General features: G+C 37.1%; 1 protein-coding gene across 1 annotated transcript in view; it reads right to left on the bottom strand.

Moving 5' to 3' along the window:
* The window catches only part of clasp1a (cytoplasmic linker associated protein 1a), an 81,235-nt gene that overhangs the window by 43,518 nt on the left and 11,250 nt on the right, over positions 1-26,467 (bottom strand). Inside the window, exons 3-4 of the mRNA XM_056263186.1 lie at positions 590-668; positions 1-74 (exon numbers count right to left, since the gene is read on the bottom strand). The exon at positions 1-74 is cut by the window's left edge and continues 30 nt beyond it. Of these exons, the coding sequence (XP_056119161.1) occupies positions 1-74; positions 590-668 (153 nt within the window). The remainder of the gene's footprint in view (positions 75-589; positions 669-26,467) is intronic.

Below are 26,467 nucleotides of genomic sequence, written 5' to 3'. Positions count from 1 at the left end.
CAGCAGCAGGATTTGATCTTGGTCTCTGACTTGATCTTTGGCATCGCCTAACCGATCTATCAAGCTGGGTAAAACTGGAGATGGAGAGAACAAAGATTAAAGATAATAGGGAAGTGCAAATATATTTTCATTATTGATTTATTAACTTATTAACTAGTTGGTCTTAAGGAAGCTTCAAATAATTAGAGACTGGAGAAGCTTCAGATTATGTAATAATGGGAAGTCGGAAGTCTGAAAGTGATTGTCTTGGAATTCATTGATGAATGCAGCGAATTTGTTACAAAAGTTATGTTTGATGCTTTACAGCGGATGAATTTTAAGAAGCAACTTCTAAAACCGTTTCAGTGAATGTTGACAGTTCCAGCACTTAAAGCACAGCACTCTGTCAGCACACTGAAATCTTCTGCAGGAAGTTGCATCTCTTCATTTGTCCCCTTTAAAAGCGGCGCTGCTTAAAAAAATAATGATAAAAATACATCTTTAAAAAAGTTTCTTTACTATATTCTTCTATATAAACTAACATGAAGACCTTGTTTCTCGTGGTAATAAAATCTGAATTTTTATACACATTAGATTTTAGTAATCCTACCTGTACCAACTTGGTGCCGAAATCGGTCCTGTAATCTTGTCACTAAGGCAGATAGGAGGTCAATTCCCAACAAAGCCAACTGAAGATGGAAAAAAACATTAGATCAAACAGAGAAAAATACATTTAAATCTGAATATTATAATACACAAAATTCTTTAATAAGCTCAATTAACATACAATGTCATTGTTAATTCAAAGCATCACAAAAAAAAGAAAAAGGAAACAAGAAATGTACAATTAATTAAATGACCTCCCAACAGTCTGAATGAGTCGATCAAAGGATTATGGGTAACAAACTAGACAGAGTCTGAATGAGCAATGCAGCAAACTGTGTTTGAAAAAACATCCTAAATTTCAGGTGAATCCAAAATAGCATACTCCCATACTACTCTAAGTATGGCTATACTAGTATTAGAATTATTACACATTAACATATTACTCTAAAGGTTGTATGTAAATATGATCCTTCAAACTGAATTCAGAAACACATACTAGTTTACTACTAATTTTACAATACATTTCTATGGCAGAAGTAGTAAGAGTAGTATGTGGTTCCGAATTCAGCAATAGCATCTGAATGAGTAGTGCAAATTATTCTTATAAAAAAGGATAGGTAAATCCCTAACATCTCATTTATGTTACTCCTTTCTCAACCTTTTATGACAATACCATCAGCGTTCCTTTTCCAGTTCTATTAAACATGTTTCCTTGCAATGGTCAACAATTTGATTTCATTTTTTATTCACAGAGAAGATTGTCACAAAACAACTGGACTGCACACGTCACACCCAAAACCTTAACTTTCCTCGTCATGGGTGGGGTTGAGACTTGAGAACTGTTCAATGAGAGTAGACAGAACAGGCCTGCTAACGCCATATCAACACAATCGCAATTTTCTGACTTCTTAAAGCCAGATAATGGTGCAATTTTTGGCATCCCTCTACTATGTCAAATGAAAATGTAAAACCTAAATCCAAACACAAGACAAGTTTCAGTATAGTGTGGGACAACTTGTATTGTCTTACCAATGGAAAATAAGGGGAGTGTATGGGAAACCGGTTTGAAAACGGTCATTATTTTAGCAATTTACTGCAATGTGTAATTTCACTTTTAAAGTTTATCTCCTGTCATTTGTTTAGTCCTGCCCTCTCGATTTATGTATTTAAGCAGCTAGGCTTGACTAGATCTACTATATCTAACAAATGTCTTAATCCTTTGTTCTCACCCATAAAGAAAATGACTAATTATGCTAATGACACCATTGAAATAAAGGACTGAAACACAGACAAATCACATCAGCTGAGGTGGAGTATGAAATGCCTTAGAGGAGGTGTAGAAAAGGATACTTTTTGCATACTAACATTCCCACAGATATAAACAGATTTAGCCACTTCCAACTTTGATAAATATCATTCAAAATTTGGGGTCAGTATGTAAGCCTATTTTAAAGAAGGAGGAGGAGAAGGCGGCATTAATACTTTTATTCGGCAAGGATGCATTAAATTGATCAAAAGATTTCTATTTCAAATAAATACTTTCTATTCATCAAAGAACCCTGAAAAAAAAAACAGTTTTTAACATTTGATGAAATGTTTCTTGAGCACCAAATCATCATATTACAATGATTTCTGAAGGATCATGAGACTTTGCTAAAAGATAAAGCACATTAACAAAACAACATCAGCAGATCTAAATGCAAGCCAAGGCTTAGAGGGGAGCTGGGCTTCTTTCTGCCTGATGAAAAGATTCCAGGACGTTATGAAGATCTGACCACACCCACTATTTAACCGAGCACCTCCCACTCCCCACAGAGAGGCAGATGGATCGTAAGCCCGCCTGCTCCCAATGTGCAACATAACCCATCCTCTCACCAGCGACCTGCTTCAGACCGTCTTAGGCTGCCAAATTTAAACATACCCCATCCCGCTATTTATATCTCTCCTTTCCACCACAGTCAAAGAAAGGAGCCAAGGACTATTGTTTTCCTTGCTGAGCTTTTGTTTCATCTCTCTGTGCCTTATTTTGCTCCATTCCTTCCTCTGTTTCCTTCTTAACTGCTGATAGGAAATACACAGGAGCGTGATCGATCATTCCACTTTCTGCTCTAGGCTCAAATCAATACCAAAATAAAATCTTACGTAAGTCTACAGAGGCTCCGTCACACCTGGTGAGACACACGATGGATAGCGGGAGAGAGGAGGTTGCATCTGTCAGAACACACTAACGAGACAGTTTCATTTAATTTCATTTCATGAGCTCATTCCCCCGGTTTTGCCATCTACAACAATTTGCATTGCCTTGCTGATCAGCCCAACACCACCTGTACATCCCTCACTATGACAGGGGTGCTCAACCTTGTTTGGTGCACGGCCCATTTTTAAAGGGCTGATCACATAATGTAATACCTTCATCACATAATTATGTTATACACTTTAAAATGTTACTTGGATTAATATTAGTTTCTGATGGAAACAAATGTTCTGAATTGAGTTCACCATTGCACCTGGTTTGTTATAGCCTACATTTTTTATGGTCATATTTTAAAAGCTAATGACAAACTGCATTTTTGATACACTACTGTTCAAATGTTTGAAGTCAGGAATATTTTAGGGACTTAAAGGGATAGCTCACCCTAAAATGAAAATTAAGTAAAAATATGAAAATGCAATATAGTGCATATTTAGCAAAATGCTCTTCTCTTGAGTTCATTTTCCTAGCTGACTAACGAGTTTTGATTGGCTTTTTATGAGGTAAATGTAATTTTACGTGACATTGCTTAATCCGTGTTTCAATTGCCTAAAGATGTCAATTTTTAAACAATTACATGTGACATAATATGTATTTTGGTCATTTTGTACTGCATTTCAACATAGGCCTATATTCTGATGTTCATTTATGTTTATTTCATGCTCTAAGCAGTAACTATTATTATGTTTATTTCATGCTGTAACTAGTATTTTTGTTAAATAATACATTAAATTTCAGTTTGTTTTTTACCAATCCCTATCGTATACCCCCAGAACAATTGTAATATATGATACGTGTAGCATCGGACCAATCTGTGATACTTTAGCGTCTTTTGTAAAAAGCTTGATGCTAGTTGCTATTCACTGATATTATATGGACGAGCGTGAGCGGGACATTTTTTTTTTATTATTATTCTTTTGTGGTCTGAAAGAGAACGAAGGGCATTCGGCATTGGAACAACACTAGGGTGAGTAAATTATGACTTAATTTTCATTTTAGGGTGAACTAACCTTTGAACCTGTTTCTCAAAATTAAAGTATTTTTTAATAAATCAGTCATGTTTTTATGACAGCCACCATTTAAATGTTATTATAAAAAAAAAATTTGAAACATAATTGTGTCATTAAAAATGTCAATTTTCCTTATGCGTAATTTACATGTTAAATGGCCTACAAATCAGTTCATTTCAACCTTCAATACTATAGTAATGTACCAACTGACTCCCTGTTTACAGTTTACAGCATTAGTTGAGAGAGATTTTTTTCCTTGAAGAAATTTCATACCGTACCAAATAGGCCCCAATTAATCGATACTGAATCAAATCGTGAAATTTGTGGCAATGCCCAGCTCTAGTAAAAACAGTAATATTAAGATTGTCATTTGATCAATTTAGTCTAATGGCATCCTTGCTAAATAAAAATATTAATTTCTACACAAAAAGATTCCAGATTGATGTAGCTGGTAAAATAAGCTTGTAAAAGCTGAACTCAAGTTAACTTTGTTTCATTGACAACTATCGATCATTATGTCAACTTGAATCAAGTATCTAGATTTCCTTCTATGCAGGATTTGTTCATTGATGTTAGCTTTGTAAGTATTCTCTGTGATTTTCCATGAGTCAGGAAGAACAGCTGGGTTGGAGAGTCAACAGGCCCAGACATAGACGCAAGAAATCAACATAAACCTGCTCTCGATGCACGGGCCATTATTATTATTATTATTATTATTATTATTATTATTATTATCATACCCGCAACCGCACTATCACCAAGATAAAGTAATGGGCGTGCACTCTGCATTAGCTTTGTATTTTAGAGGGATTGTAAGTTCAAAGGCTTTTTATTAGATAAACTGCTCTCAGGTCAGTGTTTGAGGGAGATTCAAGGCCATCTGTAATATAAGACTATGTTGCACCACAGCTGTTCTCAAGCAGTAGAGTGGCTTCCTGAGTCACTGATAAAAAGGCCTGAGGGAGGGCAGGTCCCGCTAAGAGTAGTCTGAAAAAAGAAAACGCCAATGATAATGCAGGATAAATAGAAAGTCAAAACACCAAAGCAGCACAGCAGAAGAAACACTTCGCATCACCAGACGCTTTTCCTGCTTGAATTTCTCTTGAGAAACAATTGAAATGAGAAGCCTGGCTCATCCTACGCAATATAAATGCCTCCCACTACACTTTTGTTATTATTTCTGTTTATGACTAGTATTGGCTCTGCTATCAAAGCACAGTCACGTTCTCTGAGATGTGAGCATGTTTCGCTGCTCACAAGAGTTCTTACGAGTGCTGCCAGATAACTCCACTTTGTGTGAGTATATTCAAAGGTACAATATGTAGGATTTTTGCAGTAAAATATCCAAAAACCACTAGGCCAATGTAATATATTTTGTTTAGTTGATTACTTACAATATCCCCAATGTTTCCAACTATTTGTAAATCGTGAGAAAATTGCGATTTTAACCAAGAAAACGGGACGTGTGAGATGGGGTGAGGAGTCGCCAGTCAATGGCGTCATATCCGCGTTAGCCTCGGTTTCCGCTCGTACTGCCATAGTAACCATGGCGACAGACGTGGACAACTGGGTTATGCTTAGCAGGACGCTCACGCTGTTGTTGTTTTGTTCAAACATTTTGGACCATGACAAGCAGACTTTGAGACAAAAAGAGGACTAGAACGAAGATCAAAATCTTTCGAGATGCCGAGAGCTCCACGTCCGCGACTAACTTCGACTTGAGACGTGAGTGTTCCATGTACTTTATTAGACAGGTGAGCAGATGTACATAAAACTAATCAATGTTATTTAGTTCAATATGATGAAATGTTAGAATATGATCTGTATGTTTTTCTAATGTTGATCTAGCTTACTGCTAGTCTCATACAGCCAACAAACAACCTAACTAACAACATTCAACACACTCAAATGCAGTTTAGTGTGATAGTGTAACTGTTAGAGCAAGTGAAACAGCGCTGCGTTACCTCAAGTTTAATTCGTCTAATAAACTGACCTGTGTGAGTATTAATTCAGCACTTGCGTGTAGTTCGGTAGAATGAAGTGTGGCGCTGGTATACGTCTCTCATTAGCAATCGCGCCCTGCTTCATACCACAGTCATGTTAAAAACATCAATGTATTCACTCATCCATAAAAGATCCATCAGCTTGACGACAAGATCCATAATTCCGCTTAATGCTTTGCGTCATCAATATACGCCTTTGTTATTGTAAGAGATTAGCGACCCCTGGTGGCCAAAAATTACATACTGTATGTTTAAAGTAATAAAGTGTGTATATTTGAATAATTAAAAGTAATTATTTACTTAAATTTCCCTAAAAACTAAAATTAGATCATTAGCTAAATCAGGACAGGGTTTCCCAAATGGGGGTTTGAGGGGGAACTGCAAGTGTTCTTGAGTTGATGAAAAGCAAATTATTAGTTAAAAATCATAAAAATGTTATATACAGGACTGCATAATTATTCAACATAAAATTAAGTCACCTTCATTTATATAGCACTTTGTACAATACAGATTTTTTCAAAGCAGCTTTACAGTGATAACAGGAAAATGATGCATTTCGGCTGTGCTTCAGCTGAAGTCAGTTCAGTGTTGATTAAGTTCCATTGTAAAGATCATCAATTATTAAATTAGTTAACCCTCTGGGGTCCTTCTTTTAACAGTCACAGTCAGGGCCTTCGGGTCAAAATGGACCCGAAGGGCGGGATTAATATTTATGAAAAAAAAAATCATAATGTTTTTTTTTTACTTGTTTTTTATTATATTTTTTCTTTTCTTTTTTGGTGTTTTGAGATAATTTTATGATTTATAATTAATATTTATGCAATGATTATGACTATTGAATATAATGACTATTGAATATAATAGAATTTTTTTATATATATTTTTCAAAAAAAAATTTTTTATTAAAGCTGTATTTCATTTTAGAGTCAAGCCTAGGCCTCATGAAAGCAATTTTTGAAATGAGATGGATGCCATCTGGTGGACACACTGAGCATTTAAACATTTCAAAACAGATATATGTAATCTGAATTTATTAGTGTATGTGTATAAAAGTGTGTTTGTGTGTGTGTGTGTGGATGTGTCTTTTTTGCACTCTTGATGTTTTATAGATTCACCCCTTCACTGTTGTGTGCTTTTTTTCTGGATCGTGGCTGATTTGTAGATTGTACGCACAAAAAACTCTGTATTTTCACATTTTTGCCAATTTCCCATTCATTTCCTATGGGGGTCCATTTGGACCCGAAGGTCCTGAGTGTTACTATTTTTTTTACAACCACTTAGACTATTCAAATCCTGTCCCCAATTTTTTTGGCTGTTCATATACCAAGTACCAACAAAGTCACCAAATTTCAGACCACCGAAGCTATGATTTTTAATAATTATTTATTTAAATGCTTCGGGTCCATTTGGGCCGAAGGACCCCAGAGGGTTAAAGGTGCTCTAAGCGATGTTGGGTGACGTCACTTCTTGTTGACATTCGAAGTGTTATCAAACAAAACAGAGGCTAGCTAGACCCTCCCTCCTCCTCATCCCGTCCCCTCCCCCTGTAGTTGTACTGATACTTCATTCATTCAAGGTGTAATGTCGCCAAGTTAGATAAATGCTTTCATATAATGCAGAACAGAATGCAGAAAGAGAGAAACATTACCAGAAACACACAATAAAACGTTTCACCACCTGATGTTATAACTTTAGCTCCCATACAAGGATGCAATAATAGCAAGATAACGTTAGCTTCACGTTTCCCAGTCAGCATAAACAACGGCTCCGTCGTAAACAAATTTAGTCAAAGTTGTCAATAGGCTATAAATGAACATTCAAATTCATAACAAACAGTGGGTGAAAACAATCATTCACACAAACTGTCGCCCTACTCTGAGTTTGCTTGATCATTTACAATAGAGATCGATAGCTAGCTGCAAGAAACCTATATGTTGTATTCAACAAAGTTAGCGCTGACTGCATAGTTTTAGCTAATTATATCCTTGCGTTTGTTAGGCGAACATGAACGTCCATTTAGAAAAACCAAACTGGATTTACCCACCTGTCCACAAAAACAGAGCTACCTGAATGTCGGATTGGAAGGCCTTCTGCCGGCGGAGTTCTCGCCACCTTTCGAAGGCTTTTCCGATGTAAATTCGGGACTTTGCGCGTTCCTTCTCCTTTACATTTTTGCAATCTGTTCATCGGAACGTCGTCTCTTTGGTCGTGTGTCGGCCATACCAAACTTAGAGAATATAATTCAAACATCCCTCTTCACGCTTCTCTTTCCTCCACACCCCCTTCATGTGCACGCGCACTAACCCCACCCCCAAATCCTTCTTGTCGGTTATTGGCAGGAAAACTGTTTGTTATGTTTCGTGGAGCGGGGTGCCCCAGTTTGTTTTTGTTGCCGTTTGTGGAGCCTGGGGTGTCTACAGGGACCACGTTTTTTTTTTACAGTGTGTTCAGGGGACAGCCAGCTAGCGGATAGTGAGGAGATGTTTGCTGTATGTGACAAAAAATGTTTGGCCTAAAAAACGTGTCACATCGCTTAGAGCACCTAAACTTTTGTTCATCTTCGGAACACAAATGAAGACAATTAATAAAATCTGAGAGCTTTCAGTCCCTCCACTGACAGCCTACGCAACTACCACTTTCATGCCCCAGAAAGATAGTAAAGGCATCATTAAAGTAATCCATGTGACTCCACTGGCTTAGCCTCAATTTTATGAAGCAACGCAAGTGCTTTGTTTGCGCAAACAAACATAGATACCACTTTACTTACAATATATTAATCTCCGATGAGAGTTCACAAGAGCACCACGACACATCCATGTTGTGGTTTTACGCGAGAGCAGATTAATACTTTTTAAATAAAGTGGTAAATGTTTTTTTGCACAAAGCACTTGCATTTTAGTAGTAACGTCTACTAAACAATGACTTAAAAGTCATTGAACAGTCTTTCAACGAAACGAAAGCTTGAGGGTTTAACATTGAAAAGTGAAGAATTTGAGAAATTAGGCTACAACCTGTAGCGTAAAAAATATTTATTACAATGATCAAATATTCATTTTAATTACGATAGTAAATGGTAAATGGACTGCATTTATATAGCGCTTTCACAGACCTAATGGCCACCAAAGCGCTTTACAATTTGCCTCACATTCACCCATTCACTCACTCACTCACACACCGACGGCGGTGTCAGCCATACAAGGCGCCATCCAGCTCGTCGGGAGCAGCTAATTACGATAGTAATATACTTTAAATCTCAGGGGGTACTTAGAAAATATTTTAGAAATCCCTGGGCTAGGTCAACGCATTCTCATCCCAAGGTGTCATATACTGACGCTTTTGCCAAAGCGTCTACATCCGACACACATGGCACCCTTTAGCGTCAATATAACACGCTTCGGTTATGGGTAGGTTTAGGTCTGGGGTAGTGTTAGGGTTAGACCACTAGGAGGCGCCATATATCTGCGTCTCATTTTGACGCTAAAGGGTGCCATGTGCGTTGGATATAGACGCTTTGGCAAAAGCGTCAGTATATATCGCCTTGGGATGAGAACGGGCTGGCTAGGTCCATGTAAGCTGTTGGACCAACTATAGCATCTCTAATAGATGATATTGGCTATGGCTAGGTAACTAAAAACGCATAAGGGGAGCGGTTAAGATCTTCAGAGAGCTCATGGGACCGATAACTGCAGGCATGATCTGAAATCAAAACAACATGCACAAGCCACGAGCTGAACCTAAGCTGGCCTACATCAAAACACAAATCACTGCAACCTAACAAGGACCTGTTTACTGTTTGACAATAGGGCTGAAAAGTTATACAAGAAAGCACAACCAACAAGCTACTGAACAATAATAGTGTAAGTAAACTAATTACAATATCAAATGTAAGCGATTTATGTGACCTGCGTGACCACTATTAAAAAGCAATCAATATTTAAACATGCATGAATTCGAGAATGCTCATCACTGCTGCCCTGATCTCAACCCCATCACCTTGCTTTTTATGTAAGAGAGAGAACACACAGCACTGTCGAGACACAGACTGTCCTCACAGAGATCACTGCGGTTCACTGAGCTGCAGAACTCTCTACAGGCTGTTTAAAACCTTCATCCAGATTGATGGAAACAACACTCTTGTGCACAGCATTGAGCACACTTTCTCCTCTGTGAAATCAAATAAAATAAAAAAACATTACATTTTAAATCTCATTACATGTTGATAATAACATAAACATTAAAGCTTTTCAAATGAACCAGTCCTGCAGCACACTAGTAATGGCGTCAGTAAGACACCGTGCTCATAAAACAGCACATTTTCATAGAAAACAAAAACAACTCCTGCAAAAACACCCTGAGGGAAAGAAGAGACTTAATTTTCTGAACATTAACCCCTTACAAACAAAGTACTATGGTGGTACCATGGGACAGTGACTGAATCAGATGGTACACTGATATCATGATCCTAAATAATTATATTCATTTCACATTACTTCAAGGTATAAAAAAAAAAAGAAGACAATGGTACTACCCGGATACTTTTTTTGTTAATTTGTAAAAAGACACTCATAATTTCCCTTAAGCTGTGGTGACCACAGAAAAGGGAAAATTAATTCACGTTCAATAATAATAATAACAACGAATAATATCAACAAAATCAGGGATGCACAATATATCTGGACCATATTAGACAATATATCAGAATTCTGTTATATAGGCCCTACAGGACATTTAATTGTGAAGGTCCTGATATTCTAAATTTTGATTTACCATCTAATTTATATTTAACATCATCTAGCACTGACAGAACATGAATCTTTAACAACATTAATACTTTAATAATAATCAGTTTTAAATGTAATCTTTAGCAAATCTCAAAATGCATTGTTGTGATGCCCAAGTTGAAGTTCACTTTAGTAGTTTCTAAAATGATTTAAAAAAATTGTTTATTTATTTTGACAAAATAGTGTAGTATTTTATTATTGGCCATGACATGCAAATAAATAATCAGCTTATCATTATTTAATATCAGTGCAGCCCTATAAATCAGTCAATGTTGCTGTGCAAGTAGACAGACAAAGGCCATCAAAAGTCAAACAGTATCAACTAGGTCTATGACAACCCTAGCATTTCCTTTTTCCTCACAATAACATGCCACACAAGCCTACACTTAGTGGCTTTCCAACTACTTAGAATATCCACTCAAGAATGTCCTTGGGGCGAAGCGGGGGCCGTCCTGACACAGCGAGAGAGGAATGTAGACAAACCTTGCCAACAAAACGGAAACCTGACGGAGGCAGAACAACTACAGCAAAGAGCATTCCCTCTTATCAAACATACACATACAGCTTTGATGACAGCAGGTGCTGACCAGGGCAGGAAATCTGAAGTCGGCTGAGTGTGCACGAGTGTAGCGTGTGTCAAAGGCAACTTTCTCTAATCCATCAAATAGCTGGGGTGTCCAAAGCCAGTGTGTGTGGTCTGTTACAGTATTGGTAAAAAGGCAAGAAATGTAAGCAAGTGTGATTCCATTTTTAGATTCACTCTCTAAATAAGACAAATTTTAAGACTCCAGCAGTGTGAGAGAGGGGGTGGATCAGTGAAAGACTGTGCAACAGTGGATACAAGTAGCATGTGTAAATGTCAATTGGATATAGTCTATTAAAACATTTGTCGTCTTGATGCTCTCACTCACACTTCCAAGTCATGAAGAAAGAAGAGAGTGAAACGACTAATGCAATGTAAACGACTAAACCAGACAAAAAGCTATATTCTAAAAACTGTGCAATTTTATAATTTTATAGTGTGTTATTCAGAATTGAATTAAGCATGCCTTTTTACATTTATTAGAAACTGGATGCAGAACAGTTTGAATTAGAGTTAATGGAAGTACAATTCACAAAAATATAAATAGATTTTTAAAAGAAAATTTGTATTTAATCTTATTTATATCTAAACTGCATACATCCTTGGGTGTTTCGGGTCTTAACGACCTTAGATTTTTTCAAGTTAATAGTTGAGACGACGTTGACTAATCGCTGATGACGTCATTAATAAAAACACAACAAATGGCGATGCTTTGCAACATGCCCTAATTTGCAACTAGAGGCTAAAGTTTATTAACAAACTTTGATGTTGGCTTGAGAAGCCTAAAGCTCGAGCCGAGACTCGACCTCGGGTTGCCTTGTGCACAGCTGCAGCATGTCAGACCACTGCCCACAAGGCTATAGCTCCTACATAAGAGCTTATTGTTTTCAGTTATTTATTTTGTCGATGGGTAATTATATTTCATACAGATTTCTGCTTGTTTTAAATCAGATACAGATCAAGTAGCACAGTAAGATTACATTTATTTAAATGCATTAGTGAGAGCGATTGCATGTGTTAATCAGTGGCTGTGCAGTGTCTCTCTATTAATAGTGAAGCTGTGGGTTTTAGTTACTTCAAAAAACTTCAAAATAAATCACAGGACAGTGTTACAAACTACTGTTTGTTTGTGTTTGCCTGTTACAATGTAGCAGCACATTAGTTTAGAACAGCGATTAACTTAAAGGGGTCATATAATGGTACATGCACTTTTACAAGTTGATTGTACTGAAATGTGTGTTGGCAGTGCCTGCACATAACCATCATGTAATGATAAAAATCCATCCAGTGTTTTTTTTTAATCTCCTTATATGTTTTCCCCTGCCTCAAATCAAGCCGTGACGTCACACGGTCGGACGCCCCTCCCACGATTGTTGATTGACAGCAGTGTTTCAACACAGACCCGCCCTCGCTCGTGAGAGCTGTCAATCATAGTCCGCGCGGACCGGCACGGTCATTGTTGATATGCTGGAGCTAGGGTTGCCAACCGTTCCGTATAATACGGAATCGTTCCGTATTTGACACATGAAAGGCTTGTTCCGTATTGAACTGATACGGAACGCACTTTGTTCCGTATTTTTGAGAATCAATTCAGTGCAAATCCATGACAGACGCATAGCTTCTAATATATATGTCAGACAGACTATGATGAATGAACGAAGACCCGCTGCTATAATGGCAAATTCGGGGACTTGGCGCCACCTTGACGGGCTCTGACGTGTAATGACGTAGAGTTGGCTCATTGGTCGCACGTCAGAGGCGCCCGCGCCATTGGATGTGCAGTTGCCGTAGCGCAGCCTATGAGCGAGCCAGACGCTCAATGTGCAAGCTGTGCAGCTGCAAATGCATTTTACAGGCTTCAGTAAATCGAGTAAAATATGTTTCCGAAGACATTTGTAGGCTATGATAAGAAAAACTGCTAAAATTAAAAAATGTATTTTTTTGCACTGGAGAGAACATTCTAGAAGTCTAATTCTATTGAATAAGTTCGCACAAGGCTACAGAAAACGGTTGTGTTTATTTTTCTTCAAATGCAGTCTAAGCCGATGAGTTTCGAATGTTATATGTTGTTAAAAATAAAACGTATTATAATCTAAACAAAATACATGGTTCATTTTTGGCAAAATGATCATGATAGCCTTTATATATCTGTGTGTTTAAGTCTTGTATATTGATTAAGCCTACTTTGCTATTCTATAAATATATAGGCCTACTAAGTTGCATTATAATATGATATAAAATGTATGAATTTCAGGGAAATCAGAAAAGTCAGAACAGTCTGGGAGGTCTTCTGCCTGTTGTCTTCTGCGAGGTGGCCATATTGTTAGTGTCAAAATCACATGGTCAGCGACTGTCAACGTCTAGCTTAAATCGTCATGGTGGCAAAGCATTAAAGTCGACTAGTCTGTGTGTGCAACCCCTATGAATACAAAATATGTGTCACCCAGCCCTGCTTCTAAACTAGCTAGTAGCTAGAATCAAAACAAAATGACTTTCAAATTGAATGTGCAAGAAGCCGTTCATTCATTTCAACAGAAGGCAGATCTATACTGTATGCTGTTCAAACCCAAGGAAAACACAAAGATGATCAGGTTCTCTTATAACAGGTCTAACTTAATAACGTATGAGAACAAAAAAGGAGGAATTACTAATAACAAACAAACAGAACTCCGTGTTCATCACTGAGAGGGACTGGAAGTGTTTTGGTGATTTGTGCTGTTGAAGGGCAGCTGCATTAACAGCTCTTGACACTCCCTCCCCTCACGTCTACATCAGCACCTCTGCCATCCTTTCCATCTCCCTGCTGAACTAAAATGAGACTGACAGGGAGATGTCTGCATGAACAACAAAGACGTGCGTTATCCTCAGCGATCAGATCAGCTGTATGGAAGGCTGAACTGAACTCTATATGGGAGTGAAGTTCAGCTCTATTTCCTTCATAAGCCTGGATGAGCTGATATGGCTCGTTGTCTTAATGCGGGCTGTTTGCGATATACCATACCATGATCCTGACTACCATAGTACTGGGAAAGTGCTGTTTCACAACAATTTAACAAAGCAACTAAATAAGCAAAAGGTAGATCTAAAATGTAAAACTTCATTTAACAATTGTAATTTCGATACATTCTCACTATACGTTCCTCTAGGTTTTCTGTAACTATTCAGAAGGCCAAATTCAACAACCTATTTTTGAGGTGTCTCTAAAAACCACTGAACTTTAGACAGATTTCACACATCCCGTTGCCAGAGCAGAATTAACAAGAACAACAAAACACAAAAGAACGCTTGAGACAAATTTCTGTCTTTCAACACAAACAGCCTATTGTTTTCAGTAATGCGTAAAACACTGAAAGATTTACAGAATTTGACAGAGTGAAAATCGCTGCGCTACATAAGTGATAGACTAAATCTATTAGTCAATCTATTAGCAAGAGTGTGTTTCTTTCGGTTTCATTCAAAACAAAAAGTTGCATCGTAAAGTGAGTGAGGGCAGATGAGTGGAGTGGAGGGTGGGCAATCGTGCTTGGGTTAAAGTACAAGGCAACGGTGCCTATAGTGTAAGTATACGCTTATAATGTGTTCTGTTTAACAAGTAGGCCTTGATGGTTCAACATCAGTTTCAGATTCTGAAAGCAAACCAATGGAGGTCTGTGAGTAGGTTTAGCATGGCTATTCAGCACTAACAGACTTCATTAGACTTCATAAAGGGATGCATTGATAGAACACAATGGCAGAAAAGAGACAGAGAAACACAGAGTAGAGAGATAGAGAATAAGGAATAGGAATAAGGAATTTTTAGAAATCCAGCACAAACAATCTGGTAGGATTTCAAAAGGCCAAACAATCTTGATCAACATAAAATCTGCTGAAACAGAATATAAAAAGGCACAAATGGTCTCTGCTGAAGCGTTCCAATTCTGCACAGAGCTTTCTGTGTGCACAAATTCTGTGAGAGCCTGCCAATAGTATATTTCCTATTGACAAATGTGAATCTCTGGCCCTGGCAGGAGAATTATAGACTATGGGATGACACCTTAAAGGAGAACTCCGGTGCAAAATGAACCGTTTGGTCTAATAAAACATTGGTACCTAGTCAACCGTTCTCTGAGATTTGTTTTCATGATAATCGAATGTAAAGAGTTTTATCTATAAAAACTGTTTAGCGTATAACGCTAGTAATGGGGGCATCTATTAAGTAAAAATAAATCGCTAGTTTATACCACTAACAAGACTCAAAATAGCCCCACACTAACACAGTAACATAATGAGGGTCCCTACATCCAAAATGAAGCATTGAGAACTTTGTAAGTGTACAGACCGTTTAATAAGAAGATATTTTATGAAGACAGTCCACTTCGTGTATACAGACAGGAGCCATCTTTGGAAAACAGTCTCGACTAATCGTTATACGCTAAACAGTTTTTAGAGATAAAACTCTTTACATTCGATCATCATGAAAACAAATCTCAGAGAACGTTTGACTAGGTACCAATGTTTTATTAGACCAAAGGTTCATTTTGCGCCGGAGTTCTCCTTTAACTCTACCACCCACTAAACACTAAACCCTCTTATGTATACGAGTAAAAAAAATCTGCTAAATGCAACAAATCATGTAAAAATGTATCATTTTATTGTAATATTAAAAGGTAAAATATGTAAGATTTTTATAATAAAATATCCAAAAATCACTTGCACAGTGTGATATATTTCCTGCAGTTGTGTACTTACAATATCCCAAAAATTCACAAAGATTTTTAATTTCAGAGAAAATCCTATTTTAAATAATGGCTCGTCCATGTTCACTTGTCGCCTGTCAATGACCCCGCTTGTACTGCCATAGTAACCATGGCGACAGACATGGACAATTGCGTTACGTCTAGCGGCACGCTCACGCTGTTGTTGTTTTGTTCAAACATTATGGACCATGGCAAGCAGACTTTGGGACAAAAGGAGAAATAAAACAAGGATCAATATTGGCGTGGCGTTTCAGAGATGCCGAGAGCTCCACGTCCGCGACTAACTTCGACTTGACGCCGCTCTTACATGTACTTTATTAGACAGGTGAGCAGATGTACATAAAACTAATCAATGTTATATAGCTCAACATGATGAAATGTTAGAATATGATCAGTATGTTATTCTAATGTTGATCTAGCTTACTGCTAGTCTCATACAGCCAACAAACTAACACACAGAATAACATTATAGCTTTCAACACACTCAAATGCAGTTTAGTGTGACAGTAGCCAAGTTTCCATCCACTTGTCAATCGAATTATCTGAAGTTCGGTAAAAAACCTTATGCGAATAAAGCTGGTGAAAGCGTTTCCATCAAACGGCTTTAAAGCGAATAAAAACCTGTGCGTAATGACGTCACATGCTGTTTTGCGATCAAATTGGTATATCGAATTGATTTGGAGACATGTTAAGGTGTTTCCATTAATTTTCTCACCGAATTGCACAACATTCAAGCAAACATTTGCGAACAAAGTTTTGCTAGGCAAAATGGGTCGCGCCATAATAACGTTTCCATCAGCGTTTATCGCATAAGCCGTATATCGATCAAGATAAAATCCGATGAGACTGAACGGATTTCATTCGAGTCGATATTCATGAAATTCAATCGAATGTTACTGTTGCCATTAGGCATTTTTCATTCGATATCACTTAATGCGGATATAAAGATGTGGATGGAAACATAGCTAGTGTAGAGTAGACCAAGTGAAGCCCTGCTTCCAGAGGTGGAAAGAGTAATAAAATATTCTACTCAAGTAAAAGTACTACTACTTCAATTAAATTTTACTTAAGTACAAGTAAAAGTACCGGTCTAAAAATCTACTTAAGTAAAAGTAAAAAGTAGCTCATTTAAAATTTACTCAGAGTAAAAGTCACTGAGTAACTTTTTTAACAGCGGGGGTGGGGGACTCTCCGTGTAGGGTTGTAATGGTATGAGATTTTCACAGTATGATAACGTCTGATAAAATATCACGGTTTACAGTATTAATCAATTATTAAATAAATAAACTGTATTATTAAATTATGGATATTATTATTATTATCATCAGTTAAAATTACAGTTAAATTAAAGGGTCACTTCAGGATTTTGCATTAAGCTTTGTATCAGTAGAAAACCTGTTGTATTTTCGAATTATCGTGCTCATCACGGAGACTCACTAGTAGCCTAGCCTTGTTGTTTAACTACTGCGCTCTGTTACCGGTAGGCGTGGCCTCCTAGGGCAGCGAAGCAATTGCATTCTGGGAGTTGTTGTCTTTCATCCACATAAGCCAAAAATACATTTTCTGGCTTTTCTCAGTCTAGAAAGCTCCAAATTCAAAAATAATTTCACATTTCTTCTACATAAATGACCCATTTTAAATACACATTCATCTTGCCAGAGGTGAAGTGCCCCTTTAATGAAAACAGGATTTTTTTTTTTGGTTGAACAAATGCTTTAATTATAACAAACTTGAAACCATTTGTTTGTTTTGTTTATTAAAATTTCAACAAAACATGTCTAATCAATTAAATTTGATAATTGATAATGAATTAGATAAACAACTTATTTTTAACATTAATAATTTATTAAAATGTTTAAGAAAAATATTGTCCTATGAAATGTATTTTATTCAGAAAATGAATGTTTCTTTTTATGATTCAATCCAAATATATTATCAAAAACGGTTGTAATCAAATGTAAATTTAAAATTGTGTCCTTTTATTTTTTGGGGAAGCGCTGCAAAAACAGATTTACTAAATTAAACCATGGACAAAAAATATATTCCTTTAAATAATGTTTAAATAAAATGTATTATTGTTGTTATTATTATTATTTAGAGAAGTAGGCTACGTTCTATTGTATAATAGTAATATATTTCTGTCCTAATTTCTCCTAGTAAAACCAAACTTTTATTTTGACGGGTTGTAGTGAAGACCAAAAGTGTAAAAAAAAAAAGTGTTTCAAAGTGTATTTGACAATGGTTTATCTCAAATAAAATTATGAAAATGCTCATTAGGCGTTCTCTCAGAGCAGCTCTGGAAATGTTCATGTATCATATCCTCAAATTGTTTGTGAGACTCTGAATGTCACGCGTACTTGAGTATGTAGTAGACAAAGCGGCGCAGCTCAGCATAACAAATAGGGTTATATTTACATGCAGTATTTTTGTGCTTAGCTTAAATATTCACAGACCATGTCGCGATCGGATTTATTGCACAGTTCTACTTTCCATGTATTCATCCATCCATTATTTTGCGTGTTTTACGTGACATCTGCGTTATGTAAATTTCATCATAAATCGGGACATACCTTTATCTGCAGGAGGGATGGTGTCCTATATCCTCCTTTTGCACCCATGCACTTTGCGTCCACATTTTTTGCAAATTGGATATCTATCCTCGAGGACAACCACGCTTTTTTTCTACAAAGTATTTACATACTGGCCATAATTCGCTTGGCGCTTCGGTTTCAGCTTCAGCTGGGTCTGCGTCACCTTTTTTGCGCGTTTGTTCTCCCGCCCTTCAATCAATGCAGTAGTTTCCGGAGTGTGTTTTTTTTTTTTTCTTCTTGTATTATTATTTTTTACTCAGTAACGGATGTGATTTCAAATGTAGCGAAGTAGAATACTTCAAAGAAAACGTACTTAAGTAAAAGTAAAAGTACAGATTTTAAAAACTACATAAAAAAGTAGAAGTACACAAAAAAATTACTCAATTACGTAACGCGAGTAAATGTAATTCGTTACTTTCCACCTCTGCCTGCTTCATACCACAGTCATGTTAAAACCATCAATGTATTCACTCATCCATAAACATTATTAGATCCTAGGGGTGTAACGGTACACAAAAATCATGGTTCGGTACGTACCTCGGTTTTAAAGTCACGGTTCGGTACGTTTTCGATACAGCAAAAAGAAAGAAATGCCAGAGAAATTTCCCATTTGTTAAAAGAAAAAATATTTTTTAACAACTGTGTCATCTTTGAAGGATGAACAAATAATGTTTTGGTCATCACATTAAAAATAACATTTAAATATATATTTATTTATATATTATTTGAGTTTTGAAGTGCTGGAAAAAGATGTGTGAAGTACTTGAAAGTATTTCACTATTCCAGCCAAGGTTACAGTTAGTGTTAGCCTACTATATTAAATCCATGGTGAATGTTGCTGGTTTGTGGACGTAAAATATTACTTGTTCATTCACGGCACAATGTTTCTCCTGGTTTCCACGTCAGCGCTGTTTGATCTAATAGAGATCTACGGTAATAACGGAGAAATGTGAATCCTTCTCAGTAGATCTCGCAGCAATGTTATTACTTCAGTGGCGAATTCAAATGTTTTCTTTACTGGATCTCTTAGCGCTGTGTTGTAACAGTGTCGCTTGATCGAGATCGGCTCGCGCTGCACATGATGTCTATGGCGCTGCACAGATGTTGCTGGTCCGAACTGATAAACGTCCCGTGAAGCACATACATAATGAGTAGCGCAGTTTCGTTCCGCTTTCATTACGCTTGCCATTTGATGTTGCGCAACGTTGTAGTGATCGCGCCAGCGCGAATTTTGTCGGCAGGAAAAAATGGTCCAAGGAATCGTTCGTTCGGTTTGTATGCGTACCGAACCGAAACGGTTCAATACGAATACATGTACCGTTAATTAGATCCATCAGCATGACGACAAGTTCCATAATTCCGCTTATGCGTCATCAACCTACACCTTAGAGGTTAGAGGTTAGCGACCGCTAGTGGCGAAAAAAATTACATATTGTAGCTTTAAACAACATTTTATCAAACTTTGATAATTGCCTTAATCTTTTAAACAACTGAGAAGATAGTGTCAAACTACATTTTATAAAAATCACCAGTCAAGTTTATAATATTATATTACACCAGTCACCAGCATATGAGTCAAATTGGACGACTACAGGGAGTCATCAAGATCTCTCGTTTAACAGTTCATCTATTGCCAAAATTATGAGAAAAAAAAATTTGCTTTTAAAAGGTAAAGGTAAATTGTGATGTCAAAAATCCCATTGAAAGACACTGAGGTTTGCATGCGTCATGAGAGAAGAAATAACATTCACCCAAACCATGTGCTTATATAATAACCAGTCATGAAAAACGAGAGAATTTGCACAATTAGACACAATGAACTCTACGTAAAACTAAGTGGTTATACATCAGTAACATGATCTGCAGCTCATAACTGTATTTTTTTTTTTCTAATTGTCCAACACGAAAACAAACAATGGCACTGTTGGCACATGATAAGTTATTATCTCATACAAGCACATGCAAAGGCCTATTCAGAGAACAGAAGCCACTCATTCAGTAAGAATGACAAAAGCACAAGGCCGGAGATGGGTTACATAAAAAGAAAGCTCTATTTCCCCCACAATTTAGTAAGGCAATACATCCGTACACAAACCCACAGGCTGTTTTCTTCATGCTCAAGCAGTGGAACAGTACATCTAATGCAGTGGAATTGAAAAGAATCAAGCACGGGAAAAACTGCACCTTTGGGACGTTGTTCACTTGTTCACAAGACACGTGCAATAAAAAGCAGAATAAAATGCATAAAAATACAATCTAAATACTGTAAAAATTTAACAAAAAAACATCAACCAAAATAAATAAATAAACAACTAAACAAATAAATACACTGCCAGTGGGTGGTGACGGATAGATCCACACACACTCTGACCAGAGACAATTTATATAGAGACATGCCACTTCCTCAATCCTCAATACAACTATATAGGGAAAACCCGTAACGCCAAAGATGGCGGTTGTATGCACATGCCCCGCCCCTCCCGCTGTCGAAAGCCAATCGTCTGCTTTTAACAGTCAAGCCGGGAAACATGCAAGCCTATCATCTGGTTCCACTGACGCATGCGCACAGTTGAGGTTTGCGACAGCGGAGACGAGAACCCTTGCGCATGCGTAGTAAACATATAACCTGTGGGGAAAAGGGACTTTTAAACCTTATTTTGGGGCAAAGTCATCCAACTTTTTCAGCGATTTTTATCATATTTTACTGCTGTTTCTATACAAGCAGTTTTTATGTCCTGGTGACCAGTGAAAGTGCAGTTCTGACTCTCTGCCCATTCATTTAGATAGGAGCCTGGTCTTGTTAGTCCGAAATAGCTGCCCGGAGGCGTTGCCAAGATGGCGGCCGAGTGGCAGGACTTGCCTAAAAGGACTTTGCTCTGACTCAATACTAGAACAAACAGAAAAAGTCCTGCACATTGTCATAACTTGCAAATCTTTATTCAATTACCATGTTTAAACCAACAGGTTAATGTCTGAAGAAGGTCTTTAACGTAAATGTTTTAAGAAAACATTTTATCAATTCAAATCTATTGGCAATTATAGAAATTTACTTTAGGCCTTGACAATAATGTAACATGGTAGAAGATAAAACGATGTACTAAACTCTCTAATGATTTAAGCAATAAATATTTGAGAGGTTAAAAACTGCGGGAGTCTAAGGAGAGAGGGCAACAGCTGGGCAGAGAGAGAGGTGGAAGATTGCCAACTAAATCAGAGTCTGGTCTTCAGGAAGCTTTAGCAGCTTAAGAGAGATGCGCTACAGCAGCCGCTCACAGCATGCAGTCATTCGCCCACTGTACTCCGGTATCCCATAACCCCCTGCGTCAACACCATCATGGCGCTCTCCTGCCGCCAGCCTGGCTGTGTGCACATCACACACACGCACGTACAAGCCATCACACTGCATAAGGGAGGAGGCTCACGCAACATGCAGGAACAACACAGCTCCGGCAGTGCTGGGGTGTTTAAAAAGAGAGGATGGAGTGATGGTGGAGTAAGGTGAGGAGACAGAGACTATGGGAGCTTGAATAATGCATACTGACAGAACAGGAAAAGCATGAAAAAAAGAGAGGGAAAAACCCATGAGAACAGGTCAAAGAGACAGTGAAGAGATGATCAGCCGATGGATGCACTGCTATTTAATTCAACTGAAATGTGTTTGAAGAGAATTGCTGATCTTTACTTCTAACCATTAACTAAAAAAAGTAGCATTGTGCTTTTATTATGTTTAGCATTCAAGAAATATGGGATTTTAATGAGTGCCACCAACATATAAAGACCAGGGGTGCTGATGCTGAATGTAAGGTAGATTTAATCAAATGTAAAAGGACAGTTTACCCCAAAATGACATGAAGGTGAGTAAATGACAGCAAACGGGATGTAAAAACTGCTGAAATTAAAGTATCTACTGACACTAGTAAGTCTTTTTTGCTCACCAAGGCTGTAAAAACAGTAATATTGTGAAATATTAAAATAAATGTTTTTAAAAATATATATATTTAAAATGTAATCTGAAATCTGAATTTTTAGTATCCATTAGTCTTTAGTGTCACATAAACCTTCAGAAATCAAGATCAAGAAATTATTTTTATTATCAATGTTGAAAACAGTTGTGTTGCTTAATATTTTTGTGAAAACCGTGATACTTTTTCAGGATTCTTTGATGAAAGTACAAAAGAACAAAAATCTTACTGACCGCAAACATTTGAATCAGAATGGTAGTGTATCGTACACAATAATTAATTAAAATTAATTAACGATGTCGATAATCTCAAAATGGCAAAATATTATTGGCCTTGCCTTATATCAGACAATCACTATGTGTGAGCAAATTTGTTTTTAACTAAAAATCCAAACAGAAACATGCAAAAGATGAAAATATTTGCATTCGAAAACATTTTAACACCATTTAATTGTTGTCCAAAGTCAGATTTTACCTGAATTCATTCTTACACACGCCGAAAGCATGATGACAAATGTGCAGGGTCCACCTACCAAATATAGGATGACTTCTCAACTCGACATTCCAGCGCACGCTGACTAAACAAACGTTACAAGAGGTTATGCGGCCTACTAAACTTTGAGCCTTGCTCAAATGACAACAGCAACATTCTCCACTACAGCGCTTCAAAACAAGGCATGATGCTGATAAATTTTAACTAACATGAACATGTTTTGAACCAATGCCATTGCAAGTTAAGTGGTTTTCTGTCAGTTTACAAAATTTCCTAATTTTAAATAATTTTTTATAAGTTTCTCTTATTCATGTTTAAAGAAAACCAGAAGTAAGCCAGTGGCAGGATGACTTCCTAAAAAGCTTAGGCTAAACACTGATGAATTCAAAACCATTAGATTTGAGGTTTTGTTTGGTGTTGCTGCTGCTAGTTAGCCTGGGGAAACCCAGACAACTTCCAGCAAATTTAGATTTGCTCTGAAAGTTAGTCTGGCAAAGAGCTCATTCAAGCCCATTTCCAATCCGTCGAAATCGAGGCACCAATCAGAAACGTTGGGGCGGGCTTTACACGATGACGACAGCGCTGGGATTTTGAAGCAGATTTTGTAGCCTACATTACAAAGATGGATGCCGCCGTCGAACATCGCTCGTTCGAATCAGCTATCGCACCTGTTTTAAGCGATTTGAACGTTTCCTTTTTGTTAAAAACCAGCAAAAAACAACACTCGGAGATGTTTCTCCACCGCTCTGCATACGTCATCTCCTTCATCGCTCTGATTGGGTTTAGGTCTATCCACGACGTCCGTTGGTGACGCCCCTCTGGAAATGATTCATCTATGACGCTTTGCCAGACCATAACTCAGTTACAACTGAGAATGGTCTGGTTTTAACCAGGCTAGCTGCCTGCTAGTGGCACAAAAGTTACTTCCAACCCATTTTATTTCCATAATGTGACATTTCCAGTGATAAATAACGCCGTTACTAACGGCATTACTTTTTCCAGTAACAAGCAATCTAATTGATTACTCTTCTCATCTTAATAACGCCGTTCCCGTTACTGCCAAAAAATGCGGCGCGTTACTATAACTGATGAAGCTGGGTTTTTTTTTTCATCAGACCAACTAGATCTCTGAGCGAGAGGCAAATACTTTTTTTACTGTTCTTCCTTGGTTAGTGGGCAGAGCACGAGACAAGCGCATAAATGCTGACGACTGAGGTAGAGTAAAATGTCATTGTAAGCCAATCAGAGGTAGAGTTGGGCAGGTGTTCGAAGGCACGCATAGTAGTAGGCATTCGGCACTTTTGACTCAGCTCACTGAAAAGAGCCGGCTCTTTTGGCTCACAAACGGCTCTTTAAATGACTGACTATAATATTTAAAAAAAATTTTTACATAATTATTTAATTTCTATAGGCTAAATTTGTAAAAATAGAGTCGGCTCTTCAGATATGCGAGCCAGCTCCCGACGTTCACCTAAAAGAGCCGGCTCTTAGAGTCGCCTCATTCGCGAATCGCGAACGACCCATCAAAAGCTCATTTGCGAACGAGTCGATCCATCATCACTAACGGCTAACGCTCATGAATTGCGAACGACCCATCATAACGCATAGTCGGACAGGACAGGACACACAATGAACAACACAAGCAAGCCAGTCAGTCAACGAGAGACAGGTATGGCGACGAGCTTAACAAGCTTAATTTAATTTTGCCCAGTTGTGGCCTGTTGAGGGGCAATAAATATCAAAAGTTCCAAAACATCTATTGTGTTATTTGCATTGATCCACTATATAAACATAATATCTACATGGCATTTGATTGGAGGCTAGTCTCACTTTGTCCCACAGCAACATTTTTTTTTTTTTAGATGTGTGTACAATGTTTCATGTTTCTGTTAATAATGTATTGTATTAAGTGTCCATTTCATTATAATATTCAGATTTATCATAAATAAATTGAACATGTATTGTAAGTTCCGTTAAAGAGGGGTAGAGGTGGGGTCACATTTGAGCATTTAAAATTTAATTTTACTTGAAAGTAACGCAATAGTTACTTTCTTAAGTAACTAGTTACTTTTAAAATTTGTAACTGAATAACTAATTTAGTTACTTTTTGGAAGTAGTAACTAGTAACTGTAACTAATTACTTTTTAAAAGTAACTTGCCCAACACTGGACATTTCAGAATAAAAGGGGATATTGAATGAGAAAGAATGTAGGGTGGGACAGGACTTGACTTTATCTGTTGGTAATTGATTAGATCGGGAAAAGTGTTTTCTATTGTTTTCCTTTGGAATAAAGTGTGCATCGTTCACAATAAGACGAGGGCTGCATTTCCCAAAAGCATCGTAAGCATAAGTCACTCATAGAAACTATCGGCACCATGTCTCTGATCAACTCAGGATCATGATGCTTCTGGGAAACACAGGCATGTGTATGAAGTAAATGTGGTCAATTTCCTATGGATTAGTTAAATTTTATACCACAAAATTGTTTTTATCAAACTTTAAACTTAGGTTATTTTTTTCACAATTAATGCTACAGATCTGTGAAAGGAGTTTTACAGGTAAATATAGAAAACAATAAACCGTTTACAAACCATCTGAAAGTGAATTAACTATTAAGCCAGCAACAGCTGCTAATGCCAAAAAACTTGTGTCCAGCCACAAGAATTTAGTTTTGGGGATATGGAGAACAGTTAAAAAGACAGAAAATGATTAAACGTTTTTGTTGGATGCAAAACATAACACTTAACAATGGTTAAAGGGAGGTGCCGTACACTACAGTTGATTTCTGTGAAAGTCACATCTATGCCCCATAAAGTCAAGGGTGGTTGAAAAGGGCTTACAGCACCAGCATGACAAAAAATGGCAGTCTCTTGCCCTCCATTTTCCTCTCTCTCCCCAGTCGGCCACATTTCCTCTGTAAGCTGCTTAAAGACAGAACATTCTGCTGTTCTTAAGCAACTTGAGTGGTTTGCTGCAGACAAATTTTAAATTCATTTACAGGACTGGTTGACAGATATGTGGAACCATATATGTGTGCCATTCAATTAAACTGAGAATGCCTAAATTTGAATTGAGTTTGAATAGATATAGATATGTAATTCAAATGGATATTTCTATCATTTATATTGTTGTAATTGTAGTTTATCAAAAAAACAAACAAACATTTTTTAGTAGAATTTACTCATAAACATGTCATACACATATTCAGGTTTGTTCATTTTCCTAAAGGGTGCCAATAATTCTAAACTGCCTTTAATTGCATTTTATCAATAACCAATACAGAAAAAACAGCATAGAATTGAGGAATTATGCAATTGTTTTTACAAATATGTAGAACATTTGTATGGATTTAGCATATATCATATAATCAACATTCAATTAGCTAGGCTATATTAATTAATGTTATATTACTATTAATACCATTAATTAATTAATATAATATAATATAATATATTAATTAATCTGAAAAAAA

This window comes from Rhinichthys klamathensis, unplaced genomic scaffold (genome assembly GCF_029890125.1).
Source record: "Rhinichthys klamathensis goyatoka isolate OS25496 unplaced genomic scaffold, OSU_Roscu_1.1 h1tg000201l_1, whole genome shotgun sequence".
Lineage (NCBI taxonomy): Eukaryota > Metazoa > Chordata > Actinopteri > Cypriniformes > Leuciscidae > Rhinichthys > Rhinichthys klamathensis.
The sequence above is the reverse complement of the archived record's forward strand: the minus strand, read 5'-3'. Positions and strand labels throughout refer to the sequence as shown.